Raw genomic sequence first — 15,688 nt, 5'->3', positions numbered from 1 at the left:
TTTAAAAGAGTTGTTTTTTTTTCTTTAGGTTCTATATTTTATTTACTTTATTCAACTCCAGGTGAAGTTTGTTATGGATGAAAACACAACTCTAGCTGACCTTTTGAACCTTAACCTCCATAACTACGAGGACGAGGTCAGAAACATTGTAGACAAAGCCGTCAAGGAAATGAGCATGGAGAAAGTGCTGAAAGAGCTGGATAGCACTTGGTCAACAATGGAGTTTGAGCATGAGAAGCACCCCCGCACTGGCATAACCATCATCAAAACTTCTGAGGAACTGATTGAAACACTAGAGGACAACCAGGTGCAGCTGCAGAACATGATGACGTCCAAGTACATCGCCCATTTCCTGCAGGAGGTTTCCCAGTGGCAGAAGAAGCTGTCCACGGCTGACCAGGTCATCTCCATCTACATGGAGGTCCAGAGGACGTGGTCCCATCTTGAGTCTATTTTCATTGGCTCTGAGGACATCAGGAAACAGCTGCCAGAGGACTCAAAAAGATTTGACGGCATTGACACTGATTTCAAGGTAATTTTTTTGTTATTTGTAATTTACCTTCTTCAAAAGCAAAACACTAAACTATATTCACACATCTATTTATTGTTTTTAAAAAAAGTATAAATTATTCATTTAAGAAACATGTAGGAAACCAGTTTTTATTTTTTAATTTAATTTAATTATTGTATTTTACGTCAATAAATAAACACTTTGAAAGTACATGGAATACAATAAATCTAAACATTCTGTATTATTATGAAAACAATCTATTGGGTGTAAATTATTATCTTATATTTATCATTATTCTAAAGTTATTTCCCTTATATAATGATACTATAATATAATTATTCAATTTTTCAGGAGTTGGTCAGCAAAGTTGAGAAAACTAAAAATGTTGTAGACTCAACTAATCAGCCCAATCTGTATGAAAAACTAGAAGCTTTACAAGGCCAGCTGTCACTCTGTGAAAAGGCTTTAGCCGAGTATTTGGAAACCAAGCGTCTGGCTTTCCCCAGATTTTACTTCGTGTCATCAGCTGATTTACTTGACATTTTGTCCAATGGCAATGATCCAGTCATTGTAAGATTTTTAACTGGTTTTTTTTTTTCAGTTTTAGTACAATACCATCTTTTAATGTTTTTGATTTTTATTTTTTTATTTTGAAGGTTATAGTGTAATAATTTTTTTATACCAAAAATTAAAATCAAGAAAAGAAATTTTTTTTCTCTTATATGATGAAACTGTTAAATTTGTCTTAATTAAAATTAAATCATCATAATATTATTTTTTAACTTTAAGTAAGACAATTTATGCTTTATGTGAATACAAATGGCTTACTAATTTTTAATTTGGAGGATATAGAGTATCGATTTTTTATGGCTAAAATAAAAAAAAAAGAAGAATGTTTTTTTTCCCTTATCTAACAAAAGCCATGATAAAATTTGTCCTAATTAAGTTTTTGTCTTTAGGTTGCCCGTCACTTGACCAAACTTTTTGACTCGCTGGCTAAACTCAAGTTTGAGGAGGACAAGGATGGCAAGGCCATAAAAAATGCTCTGGGCATGTACAGCAAAGATGGAGAGTACGTTGACCTGAACAGCCCATGTGACCTCAACGGTCAGGTTGAGACCTGGCTCAACCGACTGTTGGAGGCAATGAAGGCAACAGTACGACATGAGATGACGGAAGCCGTCGCTGGCTATGAAGAAAAACCCAGAGACCAATGGCTCTTTGACTACCCTGCACAGGTAAATACATTTTTGAGATTGTTAAATTGAAAAAGTAAAGCACTTTTTTGAACCTGACGGTCCATTGGGCAAGTGAAGTAGAGTTTGCTTGTTTCAGTGACCTCTGCAAATGAAGGGAAATTGTGGTCAACACTATGCCCAGCCATTTTTAACATCCCTAACATGAGTCAGGTATCCATCAGAGCTGGGTGGAATCAGGGATGTTCTACACATGTTCTACAAATCAAACAAAAAATGTTATCATATTTAAATTATCTGTATTTTCCATTTTTTTTTTCAATCTTACTGTATTTTTGTTACATTATAATATTTTTTTTTCATTTATTTTGATGCTTCATCTAACCTTTCATAGGTGGCGCTGTGTGGCACTCAGATCTGGTGGACCACCGAGGTCAACATAGCATTTGGTAGACTGGAGGAAGGCTATGAAAACGCTCTCAAAGACTACAACAAGAAGCAGGTTTCACAGCTGAACGCTCTAATCACTATGCTGCTAGGCGACCTCTCCAGTGGTGACCGCCAGAAAATCATGACCATTTGTACCATTGACGTGCATGCTAGGGATGTTGTTGCAAAGATGATCACACAGAAGGTTCTCATTTCTTTGCTCAAATTTACAATGTCTGATATCTGTATTGTGGTAGTTATCTGGTGTAAAATTGTGTAATTTTCTAATGTCTGCATATTGTAATGTCTGTATTGTTTTATGTTTACGCTGTAAGATGTCTACATAATGTGATGTCTTTATAAATGTCTGCATCATTTGATATCTATATACTCTAATGTCTTTAATGTATGATGTCTCCATATTCTACTATTAATATGCATATTGTCTGATTTCTGCATATTAAAATATCTATATTGTGTGATGTCTATTTATTCTAATGTCTTTATTGTCTATGTCTACATATTCTAATCTCTATATTGTCTGATGTCTACATATTATAATTTCTATATTGTCTGATTTCTACATATTATAATTTCTATAATGCCTGATGTCTAGATATTCAAATGTCTATATGTTTTATCTCTGCATTGTCCAATGTCTACATATTCTAATGCCTATAGTGTCTGATGTCTACATTATCTTGTGTCTACATAATATGATGTGTTCATAATATGATATTTACATAATCTGATATCTGTATATTCTTATGTATTTATCGTCTGATGTCTCCGTTGTCCCATGTCATTATATAGTACCTGCATTATATTTTTTCTATATTATCTGATAATTTTGCTGACTATTCACACAATCAAATGTCTAATATTTTTGTTCTGATATCTGCTATAGGTTGACAGTTCCCAGGCTTTCCTCTGGTTGTCCCAGCTCAGACATAGATGGGATGACAATGAAAGGGACTGCTTTGCCAACATTTGTGATGCCCAGTTTCGCTACTCCCATGAGTACTTGGGTAACACACCTCGTCTAGTCATCACACCACTAACTGACAGGTTTGAATGTTTTAGCCATAAGATTTTTTTGTTTTAGCTTAATAAATATGTCCAGAAATAATATATACATTTATTTTATTGCAAATAAAAATAATTATTCTGATACAATTTAGGAATTATAAATTAAAAATTCATTGTTTCTCTTTTATTGTATAAATTAAAATTGTCTTATTAAATGTTATTGTAAAAAAAAGTTAAATTACAAAAAATGTTGCTGTTTTGTTCCTGTAAATTTATGTCTACCTTAAATTTTATTTTTACAGATGCTACATCACCTTGACCCAGTCCCTCCATTTGATCATGTCTGGTGCACCAGCAGGACCTGCTGGAACAGGAAAAACTGAAACTACCAAAGATTTAGGACGTGCACTTGGAATTATGGTCTACGTGTTCAACTGCTCAGAGCAAATGGACTACAAGGTATTTTTAAAATAAAATGTTTAATTTATTTTTTTCAAATTTTGTGTTTGAAATATTTAATGTTGTGGTAGATTATTTTAGCTTGTATTACAAGTAATTAATAGGTTAAAGCTGGACTACATGAAACATTTTTTTCTTCTATTTTTAGTCCATTGGAAACATCTACAAAGGTCTAGCCCAGTCTGGATCATGGGGCTGCTTTGATGAGTTCAACCGTATTGCAGTAGAAGTCTTGTCTGTGGTTGCTGTCCAGGTAAACAGTCACATGTACATCATTGGTGATTTTTTTTTAATTGGAAGAAATCTGTTTTCTGTGATTGCACATATAAAATAGTTTTGTAATATGAATAATCTACATGTAAAATATAAAAGTATTTTATTTGTAAGTTTAAGTTTTAAAAACATCACACACAAGAAAGTCAAACATTAAATTTTGGAGTAATTATTTAATCCAAAAACATTAATAAAAACAATTATATTGATTATTTTAATGATATGATTATTGTGATCTTTTTAATCATAAATTTGCACTTGCAGGTCAAGACCATTCAAGATGCAATCAAAGATAAGAAAAAAAGATTTAACTTCCTTGGTGAAGAAATTTCTCTGCTGCCATCTGTAGGAATTTTCATCACAATGAATCCTGGTTATGCTGGCCGTACTGAGTTGCCAGAAAACCTCAAAGCTTTGTTCAGGTCAAAATCTGACTTTTCTAAATCAGTGATCAGTTTTACAAGTATCTTGATTGAAATTTTTGTATACAATATATGCAGTGTTAAATTAGAATCTTATTATAAAACACTTATTTAAATTCAAAATTTAAATGAACAAAATTTCTATGTTTAGGCCATGTGCTATGGTTGTTCCTGACTTTGAGTTGATTTGTGAGATCATGTTGGTGGCTGAAGGTTTCATTGATGCCCGTCTGCTGGCCAGGAAGTTCATCACTTTGTACAGCTTGTGCAAAGAGCTACTCTCTAAACAGGTTATTCTTTTAAAACTACTCTAGCAAGAAAATATTAGTCTGTTTAGATTAAATTTAACTATAATAAAACTTACAAAAAGATATTAATATTTTAAAATAATGTATTTAAATTATTTTTCTTTAATTGCTTGGTAAAACTTCAAACACAAAGACAGAATTGTTAAAAATTATTTCAGAGTTATGACTATGTATTTACATCTTTTGAAATGAACATGTGTTTACCTGTAATTAAAATTAAATTTTTCTATTTTAGGACCATTATGATTGGGGTCTCCGAGCTATTAAGTCTGTGCTTGTTGTGGCTGGTGCCTTGAAAAGAAGTGATCGTGGACGACCAGAAGATCAGGTGAAATAAGTTCATTGGACCTTTCATTATCATAAATAATGATACGTTTTGTTGATTTTATCATTAAATTCATCAAAAGCTAAGCTTAATCTTTGATTGTTGTTTTTCAGGTCTTGATGAGGGCCTTGCGTGACTTCAACATCCCCAAGATTGTCATGGATGACATGCCAGTCTTCATGGGTCTCATTGGTGATCTTTTCCCAGCTCTTGATGTTCCCAGGAAGCGTAACATGGACTTTGAGAAACAGATTCGCCAGGCCACACATGACCAGAAACTGCAGCCAGAGGAGAACTTTATCCTCAAGGTAAGCAACTCTTCCTTACCACTTATTTTTTTAATCAGCATTTTGTCTATGAAGTTTATTGTCTTTATTAAATCTGGTTCACAATAGACAGCACACCTTAAGGTAGACTATATAGGGCCAAATATTTCTCCTAATTTATTGAAACATTAAAGCTTTAATTTGTGTGTGTTTATTGGTCCCTAAGGGCATTTAAATATTTTTTGAGCTTCTTAATATTCAATATTTTAATGTTTTTTCCCTTGTGGGTTATTTAATATTTTGTTATCATAAAGTCATGATTGTTACAGTCATTTCAAGTAGTCTATGTAAAATAGAATGCTTTTTAAATTAATGTTTTTTATTCCTTTAGATTGTTCAACTTCAAGAGTTGCTGGATGTCAGGCACTCTGTGTTCATATTGGGAAATGCTGGCACAGGAAAGAGCAAGGTCTGGAACACATTACAGAGGACATACAAAAACATGAACCGCAAGCCCATTGCCATTGACCTTGACCCGAAAGCTGTGACCAATGATGAACTCTTTGGTGTCATCAACCCAGCCACCAGAGAATGGAAAGATGGTGAGATTTGAATAACTTTTGTGGAAAAAAAATTCTGTCAGTGGAAAACAATTAAACCAACATTTGTGAAAAAAATAATTTTTAGATCACACCAAGAATTTAAAAAAGAGAATCTCAAACACACAATTTCAAAATATTAATTACTTTTTTGTAGATCTAAATTTGCTTGTAATAGTGCTAAATGACCTATTTAGACCAAAGTAAATATTGAATAAATATATGTTGTTTCCTTTTCAAACTGAATAATAATACAAACAAAAATATTCAGCTTCTAGAAATTTGCAATATTTTTTTCTTCTCATTTTTAATTATTATTTAGTTAAAAAGATAATTCAAAACAACTTTCTATTAAAATATTTTCAAATTTCAGAAACAGATTTAGATAAATGTAAATATTTGTAATTATATGTGTCCATTATTTTGTTTTGCCTGTTAACATTTAATTTGCCTTTTTATTCATTAGGTCTTTTCTCAGTCATCATGAGAGACCTTGCCAACATGTCAGGTGATGGACCAAAATGGATTGTACTGGATGGTGACATTGACCCCATGTGGATTGAGTCTCTAAATACTGTCATGGATGACAACAAAGTACACATAGTTTTTTTTCATATCACACATCTGAATTAACCTTTATAATTTAAAATTGTAATTAACATTTTATTTTCAAACAGCTATCTTTTTTTTTACAATATTTACTTCTATTTTCAACTCTATATATGAATAATACAGTGGTATCTAAATCCTAATATCTACATTCAGCAATGATCAAACTTTGTCTTTCTTGCAGGTGCTGACCCTGGCCAGTAATGAGCGCATCCCCCTCACCCCCTCCATGAGACTTATCTTTGAGATCAGCCATCTGAGGACTGCCACACCTGCTACAGTATCCAGGGCTGGTATCCTTTATGTCAACCCACAGGATCTGGGTTGGAACCCGTAAGTTCTTTGTTTTTTAATTGATCTATATTGAAAATTAACATAAGATAAATATCTATATATATAATTCTCTTCTTGGAGACTTTAGAAAACACCAAGCTGTAAACGCGCCTAGCAGTCCCCTCTCTTCCTCTCTAGGCATATCGCAACCACCCCCACCCCCCACATGGTCTGGTGAGCTGTGGTTCATGCTAAATGTTTCCAATTGTAGAACCGGGTTTAGTGACGCCTATTAAGGACAGATAATTTAGTTTGAAACTATTTTAAACTTAGGGGAGGTAACTAAGAGGAGGCTGCTTTCACAGGTGGGGGGGGGGGGGGGTTGGGGTAAAGGAGGGTTTTAGTGTTTTAAAGCAAATATTTTCAGTGACAGCATTGGTACTGTCGAATTCACAAATTATGAATTACTGAAAAGTAGAAAATAAAACTAAATAGCGGCGTGTGATACGCAGCGGGTCGGCTCGTAAGATTATAATTTTATTTAAATCATCTGAATTTTTTTTCTGATTTGGAGTTTAATTTAATTGAAAATAATCTTCAAATTTTGCAGATATGTTCAGAGCTGGATAGACACAAGAGAAGTCCAGTCTGAACGTGCCAACTTGACCATCCTCTTTGACAAGTATGTTCCCATGTGCCTGGAGCAGCTCAGGACTCGCTTCAAGAAGATCACACCCATTGCGGAAATCGCCCATGTCCAGATGCTGTGCTACCTGCTGGAAGTGTCCTTGACCCCTGAGAATACACCCCCAGATTGTCCAAAAGAACTCTATGAGCTCTACTTTGTCTTTGCTTGTGTTTGGGCTTTTGGTGGTGCCATGTTCCAAGATCAGGTAAACAAAAAAGTTTCACCTTTTTATTTATTTTTAAATAATTTATTCAGCTTCTGTTTTAATTTGCCTCTAGATGATAAAAAGTAAAGCAATTCTTCTTATCTGTTACACTTGGGTATTTCTGTTTATTCTGAATTTCTAAAATTAATTGTTTTGTTTAGCTGGTAGACTACAGAGTGGAGTTTACAAAATGGTGGGTCACAGATTTCAAGACCATCAAGTTCCCCTCCACTGGCACAGTGTTTGACTACTACATTGACCCAGAGACCAAAAAGTTTGAGCCATGGACCAAGAAGGTTCCCAAGTTTGAGTATGATCCAGAGATTCCACTGCAGGTGTGTTTTGTTCTATATGATAATTATAGTTTTAACAGAATGTTTTTGAAGCAGATGAGGCTAGTTAGCTGGGGACTGCAACCCATCTAGGAGAGAAAACTCCAAAATCAAACAAGAGTGGTGTCCCTTGGGCAATAGGATTACCAACTCTGTTGTTTTTTCAGCAGTTCTGCAACCAAAAACATAATGATTAGCATTTCTGTAGATTATACTATTAAAGTTTGATAGAAGGACCAAGATATTTTCATCTAATTCGTTGGATGAGCCATGCATCCATTGAAGCAATAAATTTTCTTTAATAACATGTAGTGAAATGATACCAAAGTAGTCTTTATGAAACCCTCACACATAGTATTGTACAAATTAGTGTTGCTACTCTAGCTAAACTCAACATATGTGAATTCCAAAAGCACTTTCTATACAATTCTAACCACATCATACTTGAAATTTAAAATTGTTTACTCTTCTCCCTAGGCAACACTTGTCCACACATTGGAGTCCATCAGAGTCAAATACTTCCTGGACTTGCTGGTAGAAACCAAACGCCCTGTCATGCTTGTGGGCAATGCTGGAACAGGAAAGACTGTCCTAATGCAGGACAAGCTGAACAACCTGAGTGAAGATTTTATGGTGACCAACGTCCCATTCAACTTCTACACCACTAGTGAGATGCTTCAGGTCAGTCACACCCTAGCACTTTTCTTTCTTCTAAATCAGTGGTTTTTAACCTGGGTTCAATCAAACCCCAGGGGTTCAATAAGTCAGTTTCAGAAGATCAAGACTGATATGATTTATGATCTGATTTTGTCAGTGTGTTGAATAGAAAGGTTCAGTGAATGCACATATGAAACTGGTGTGGTTTGGTACCTCCAAAAAGGTTAAAAACCACTGTTTTAAATTTTAATGAAATCAATTAAAGCAAAAACTTGTCATTTATAAACTTATAAAATCAGATAAATATTTTTTTCTATAGAGAATTTTGGAGAAACCACTGGAGAAAAAAGCTGGCCGTAACTTTGGTCCACCTGGAGCTCGTCGCTTGATTTACTTTGTTGATGACATGAACATGCCAGAGGTAGGTTCTCTAATTTCTGTATTACTTTTTTCTACTTTAGTAAACACAATTTTTAAATCATTACTTTAAAAAAATTTGGGACAGCTGTGTTAGTGCTCGACTGCTAAACCAAAAATGTTGATTTTGGAACTGGAACTTGAGTCTGTAGGACGTTCCTGTGATTATACAGCTTTGATGGGTATCTGATCTATGTTCAGGAAAGTAAAGTTGGCGGGGCATAGTGCTGACCACACCATCCCTTTAATTGTTGTAAACAAGAAACAGATAAACTCTATTTCATTTGCCCAATGGATCGTTAGATTTGAAAGAGAACTTTATTTACTTTTAAAGATGGAAAATGTGAGGACTGAGTTAATATTTTTGTTGAATTACCCCAGGTGGACAAGTACTACACTGTCCAGCCCCACACAATCATCAGGCAACACATTGACCATGGACACTGGTACGACAGGTCTAAACTAACATTGAAGGACATCCACAACACACAGTATGTTTCATGCATGAACCCCACAGCAGGCAGCTTCACAATTGACTCTCGTTTACAGGCGAGTTTTATGTTGCACTTACATCTGTATTTATTGCAACTCTAACTTAATTTTTAAAATACTTTGTAAAATGTATGTAATGCTAAAATTTTATTCTTAAATAAAAAAAAAATTGGTTATTTTTTTGTCTATCTAAATTTTACATTAAATAGGTCTTTTGCTTTATGATACATATTAAAATTTAACTTTTGAAAATCTTTAATAATTTATTTCTAATACAGCGCCACTTCTGTGTGTTTGCCATGAGCTTCCCTAATCAAGATGCCCTCTTCACCATCTACACAAGCATCTTGTCCCAGCATCTGGCTCAATGCAACTTTGCTGGACCAGTCCAGAAATTCACCAACAACTTGGTGAATGGAGCTTTGAGCATGCAGGCAAAGATCACAACAACCTTCTTGCCTACTGCTATCAAGTTCCACTACGTGTTCAATCTGAGAGACATGTCCAACATCTTCCAGGTATCAGATACTGCTTTCTTAGAATTATCTCTCAGAAAAATCATTATAGGTATAAAACTACTAAAATCAAACAATAAATGAAAAATTTCTTTAAAATCAGTTTAGAAATTAAATCACTACAGGAATGAAACTGTTGAAGAATTGTTTCTCAAATATAAAATAGAATTAAATTATAATACTCTTTAGTAATTTAACAGCTACACAGCAAAGGCTTAACAAATATTCTATAATACAGCACATATTAAAAACATCATCGTTATTAATTTTGCGGTGTTGATTCATTTTACTTTATTATAAAACAATTGTAACACACATCACAGCCACATATTGTAAATATTCTTTAAAAAAATTAATTGTACTTTTAATTCTCCATGTTAATGTTACTCAAATTAACTATTAATATTATGTTGCAATGCAGATTATTTGTATTTCATTGTAAAACAATTTTAATCCAAAGCAAGTATAATACCTTGAACTTTGCCATAATTCTCCATGTTAATATTACTCAAATCACCTGTTAATATTAAGTTGCGATGTAGATTATTTGTATTTCATTGTAAAACAGTTTTAATCCAGAGCAAGTGTACAACCTGAACTTTGCCATAGTTCTAAAGGATCACCTGTTTTCTTCCCACAGGGTTTGCTGTTTTCCCAGAGTGATTGCTGTAAAGCTCCAGCCGATCTTGTCCGTCTTTGGCTACATGAAGCCGATCGAGTGTACAGGGACAAGTTGATTGATGAAAAAGATCTGGAGACATTTGACAAACTAAAGAAAGAAGTTGTGAAGAAGTCATTTGAGGTACAACTTGACACAAGGCTTTGGGCTGTCTTTTGCTTATAACAAACATAAAAATTTGAATTATTTTGGTTTAGTTGTTACAGGCATAGGGATTTTTTTAAAGAAATGCTAATGGGTATTCTATGTTGTATTATTACACAGTAAGAGTTATCAATTATATATTCTTAAAAAGTTATTAATGACAAATATAATTCTACACCGACACTTTTTCTTTAAAAAATTAGTTCATGTAATTTTTATTGCTAAAATGTTAAACCAATATTTTTCTATTTGAAAACTATTTTATTAATGTTTTTTTTTTATCAGTGAGAAAATGTATAATTCAAATATTACTTTGATTTTTAATTTGTGTTTAGGAAATGCCAGAAGATGTGATATTCAAGCAGCCACTCCTATACAGTCACTTTGCTAGTGGCATTGGAGATCCCAAGTATCTACCAGTGGAAAGCTGGAGCAGTGTCAACAAAGTCTTGCTGGAAGCTCTGGACAACTACAATGAGCTGAACGCTGCCATGAACCTGGTGCTCTTTGAGGATGCCATGTCACACATCTGCCGCATCAACAGAATCCTCGAGTCCCCTCGTGGAAATGCCCTCCTTATCGGAGTTGGTGGCAGCGGTAAACAGTCCTTGTCACGTCTTGCTGCTTCTATCAGTGGACTTGAAGTTTTCCAGGTAAAATATTACCCACTTTAATAAAACTGTTTTAGCAAATTGCTATGTGTGTCTTCTAATTTTTTTAAAATATGTGAAGTATTGTTTGTTTCCTTTGGTTTTTACAATAGTCTAAATAAATGTATTATTGCAACCAATTTTGTAGTTATATTCTTCAATTAGAATTTTATTTTATTTGTTTATAACTTGAAATATTACTCAACAGATCACCCTGAGAAAAGGTTATGCTATTCCTGATCTAAAATTGGACCTTGCTGCCCTCTACCGGAAGTCTGGTGTTAAAGGTCAGAATTTTAAAACTATTTCAACAAGTGTATTAGTTTTATTTTATGAGTTATATTTCCTAACAAAACAATTACAAGTCCATACATTTTGTTTTATGAGGTAGTTTTTCTATCAAAAAATAATTACAAAATAACCATAACTCTTGTAGGGATTGGAGTGATGTTCCTAATGACTGATGCCCAAGTAGCAGAGGAAAGGTTTTTGGTGCTCATCAACGACTTGCTGGCATCTGGTGAGATTCCAGATCTGTTTGCTGATGATGAAGTGGAAGAGATCCTTAGTGCTGTGAGGAATGAGGTCAAAGGTCTGGGCATGGAGGACACCAGGGAAAATTGTTGGAGATTTTTCATTGACAGGGTTCGTCGAGTGTTAAAGGTAAAAGAATTTAAATATTTATTTTAATGTATCATCAATTTCATGTTCTTAAAATTTAATTTAGTAGGCCTACATTGGTAAAACAAAATTTGTAATATATTATTGTATATGAATTTATCATCAATTTTAAATTTGTAATTTTTGCATCAGTAGGTCTGCATAGTTTAAAACTAATAAATTGATTGATAAAAATTGATGTTTAATAAATTACATTGAACATTTTAAAATAATGAAGGTAACTTTGTTTAGGTTGTTTTGTGCTTCTCTCCTGTGGGCTCCACTTTACGTGTCAGAAGCAGAAAATTCCCAGCAGTCACCAACTGTACCTCAATAGATTGGTTCCACGAGTGGCCAGAAGAGGCCCTTAAATCTGTCAGTGCCAGATTTTTGGAGGATGTTGAGCTACTACAGGCAAGGAAATCCACAATCTTAATTTATACTCATTAATAAACTGTTATATGGTTAAATATTTATGATAATTATAATTCAAAATGTTATTGATCTAATGTATCTTTATTTTTTTTATAAAACAGCCAGAAATGAGGGAATCCATTTCTCAGTTCATGTCATATGTTCATAAATCTGTGAACGAAGTGTCACAACAGTTTTTGACCAATGAACGACGCTACAACTACACAACACCAAAATCTTTCTTGGAGCAGATCAAACTTTACCAGAATCTGCTCACAAAGAAGAACTCAGATCTGCAGGCAAGCATCATCCGTCTGGAAAATGGTCTTGAGAAGCTAAGGAGTACAGCATCACAGGTTAGTTGAACTCTTTTTTTTTTTAAGTTTAAAAAAAGTGCTAAACAAAAGAGAATCACATATATATAAGACAAAGTTTGATTTCCTTTATGTGTCTTCTTGGTTAAACATTGTGTTTTTAAAAACGAAATGTCATTAAATGGTGTTACATAAGTCTTTTAAAGAGCTAACCTATTTTTTTTATTGCAAAAAGAAGACTTTTTAGATGTTTACTTGTGAAGAACATTATGTTATGTTTATACAATGGTAAATTGCTAAAGCATTATTTGATAAATTACACTTACCACACTGCTTTAAGTTATTTTTCTTTCCAACCGATTTGAGCTCAAAGAGTTATAAGATAAAACTTAGATTTGATCGTTTAACACTATATTGACCTTTTATTAACACAAAAATAAACTAAGCTAGAGATTTCAACTACAATACACTGACTGCATGTTAATATTTATCATATTCACAATCATACAAATACATTTATTTCATTCATTTTACAACTTTACAGGTAGATGATCTGAAAGCCAAACTGGCATCACAAGAGGTGGAACTGGCCATCAAAAACGACGATGCCAACAAACTAATTCAGATTGTCGGTGCTGAAACAGAGAAAGTGACCAAAGAAAAAGCAATAGCTGATGAGGAGGAGAAAAAAGTTACAGTTATTACTGCTGAAGTAGAGGTCAAGGCCAGAGACTGTGAAAATGATCTGGCTAAAGCTGAACCTGCTCTTGCTGCTGCTAAAGAAGCCTTGAACACATTGAATAAGGTAGGTTAAAAGTAAATCAATTTCTCAATGCTAGGCATCAAAGTTGATTGTCTACTTAATTAATTACCTTATTCTTAATACAAAATAACTTGACTGAATTAATTCTTTTGGGTACCCACTTGGTGCTAATTAACTAATTATTAAAATATTGTAATTACAGAACAACTTGACTGAATTAAAGTCTTTTGGTACCCCACCTGGGGCTGTCTAATTAATTAATTAAAACATTGTAATTACAGAACAACTTGACTGAATTAAAGTCTTTTGGTACCCCACCTGGCGCTGTCACCAATGTCACAGCAGCTGTCATGTGTCTGCTTGCTCCTGGTGGAAAAGTTCCGAAAGACAAATCCTGGAAAGCAGCCAAAGCTAGCATCATGGCTAAAGTAAGTTCCACATGAGAACACTTTTGTTGGAATGATAGCTTTGATTAATCTGCAACTTACCCTTTTTCAGTTAGAGTAAGAAGTATGAAATGTAAAAAAAGGAAAATAAATTCATAAAAATAAATACTAAAAGCAAAGAGTTTTTATATAAGCATATAATTATACTTTAAAAGTATAAATTTGTAAAGAGACACAAAGCTATTTCTGTCTAATTTTCTTTTAAATTATAATTTTCCTTAAATTTAGAGTAAGAATACATTAATTATCTTTTTCAAAGCAATAGGGATACAATCTTACAATGTGTGTATTTACTTTAGATTGACCAGTTTTTGGACAATCTTATCAACTATGACAAAGACAACATCCATGAAAATTGCTTGAAAGCAGTGCAGCCATATTTGGCAGATCCTGAATTTGAGCCTGAATTCATCAGAGCCAAATCATTTGCTGCTGCTGGTAAAGATTCATTTGTTTCATTACTTTGATTGGTACAGTAAATTATATATTTTAAAAATTCAATGTTGCCGGACCAAGCTAAAAATAATGCAAAAAATATTTAAGGATTTAATTTTCTGTGATAAAAAGTGCTAGAAGTTATTAAAGCATGTATGAACTAAAAGATTATTTTTCATTTGAAAAAAATAATAACTTGAGCTGTTTTTATTTTTAAAATTTGCATAAAAATGTTTGAATTTCATCATAAACAGACTTTGTTTAACATTCATAGAAAAATTATTTGACTTAGTATTTTTTCTGTTAACAGCTGGTTAGAGATTCATTTTTTTTAATATGAAACATGAACAATACTATTTCACTTTTAGGTCTGTGTTCATGGGCTGTGAACATTGTAAGGTACTATGAAGTTTACTGTACTGTGGAGCCCAAACGTATTGCCCTGAATCAAGCCAATGCAGAACTTCAAGCGGCCAGAGATAAACTAAAGGTCATTAAAAATAAAGTGGCAGACCTAGAGGAGACCCTAGCTCGCTGCAAGGCAGAGTTTGAAGAGGCCACCAATGAGAAACTGCGTTGCCAACAGGAAGCTGAAACAACTGCTAAAACTATAGAACTGGCCAACAGACTTGTTGGTGGGCTGGCCTCAGAGAATGTCAGGTGGGCCGAGGCCATTTCAAACTTCCGTATCAATGAGAAAACACTTCCTGGAGATGTTCTCATGACCACAGCTTTTGTTTCCTATGTTGGATCATTCACAAAGGTAATAATAAAAATAAATTATAAAAAAAAAATTTAATGGTTAAAAGAAAAAGAACTAAAAATAATAACTGAAAATTGATATCTCAATTATTTGTTTCTTAGATTTAGGTATTTAAAAATTTAAAAAGTTGAAATATTTTAATGTTAAAACGATTAAAAGAAAAGTTTGAGTTGTCATCCAACTAAAAATAATAAAAAAAATAAAAATAATAAAAAAAATACTGGAATCTCAATTATTTATTTCTTAGAATTAGATATACAAAAATTCAAAAAGTTTAAATATTTTAATGTTAAAATGATTAAAATAAAAGTTTAAGTTGTCATCCATTACCCTAAAAACTAAAAATAATAACCAAAATAGCCTACTGAAATCTCAATTATTTATTTCTTAGAATTAGATATTTAAAAATTCAAAA

At 33.1% G+C, this 15,688-nt stretch overlaps 1 protein-coding gene across 1 annotated transcript in view; it reads left to right on the top strand.

Annotated features, from left to right (window-relative positions):
- Positions 1–15,688, top strand: part of LOC131941720 (dynein beta chain, ciliary) — a 33,341-nt gene that overhangs the window by 10,171 nt on the left and 7,482 nt on the right. Inside the window, exons 23-52 of the mRNA XM_059301181.1 lie at positions 62–532; positions 863–1,081; positions 1,471–1,749; positions 2,102–2,341; positions 3,044–3,204; positions 3,468–3,624; positions 3,773–3,877; positions 4,162–4,319; positions 4,471–4,609; positions 4,863–4,955; positions 5,066–5,260; positions 5,610–5,820; positions 6,284–6,411; positions 6,611–6,759; positions 7,310–7,592; positions 7,754–7,927; positions 8,402–8,605; positions 8,901–9,002; positions 9,380–9,547; positions 9,769–10,008; positions 10,646–10,807; positions 11,164–11,481; positions 11,687–11,765; positions 11,915–12,141; positions 12,391–12,552; positions 12,675–12,908; positions 13,411–13,671; positions 13,911–14,057; positions 14,375–14,513; positions 14,879–15,273. Of these exons, the coding sequence (XP_059157164.1) occupies positions 62–532; positions 863–1,081; positions 1,471–1,749; positions 2,102–2,341; positions 3,044–3,204; positions 3,468–3,624; positions 3,773–3,877; positions 4,162–4,319; positions 4,471–4,609; positions 4,863–4,955; positions 5,066–5,260; positions 5,610–5,820; positions 6,284–6,411; positions 6,611–6,759; positions 7,310–7,592; positions 7,754–7,927; positions 8,402–8,605; positions 8,901–9,002; positions 9,380–9,547; positions 9,769–10,008; positions 10,646–10,807; positions 11,164–11,481; positions 11,687–11,765; positions 11,915–12,141; positions 12,391–12,552; positions 12,675–12,908; positions 13,411–13,671; positions 13,911–14,057; positions 14,375–14,513; positions 14,879–15,273 (6,000 nt within the window). The remainder of the gene's footprint in view (positions 1–61; positions 533–862; positions 1,082–1,470; positions 1,750–2,101; positions 2,342–3,043; positions 3,205–3,467; positions 3,625–3,772; positions 3,878–4,161; positions 4,320–4,470; positions 4,610–4,862; positions 4,956–5,065; positions 5,261–5,609; positions 5,821–6,283; positions 6,412–6,610; positions 6,760–7,309; positions 7,593–7,753; positions 7,928–8,401; positions 8,606–8,900; positions 9,003–9,379; positions 9,548–9,768; positions 10,009–10,645; positions 10,808–11,163; positions 11,482–11,686; positions 11,766–11,914; positions 12,142–12,390; positions 12,553–12,674; positions 12,909–13,410; positions 13,672–13,910; positions 14,058–14,374; positions 14,514–14,878; positions 15,274–15,688) is intronic.

The sequence above is a fragment of the Physella acuta genome, unplaced genomic scaffold (genome assembly GCF_028476545.2).
Source record: "Physella acuta isolate Inbredline_101_S28 unplaced genomic scaffold, ASM2847654v3 ptg000370l, whole genome shotgun sequence".
NCBI classification, from domain to species: Eukaryota; Metazoa; Mollusca; class Gastropoda; family Physidae; genus Physella; species Physella acuta.
This window is presented reverse-complemented; position numbering and strand designations above follow the sequence as displayed.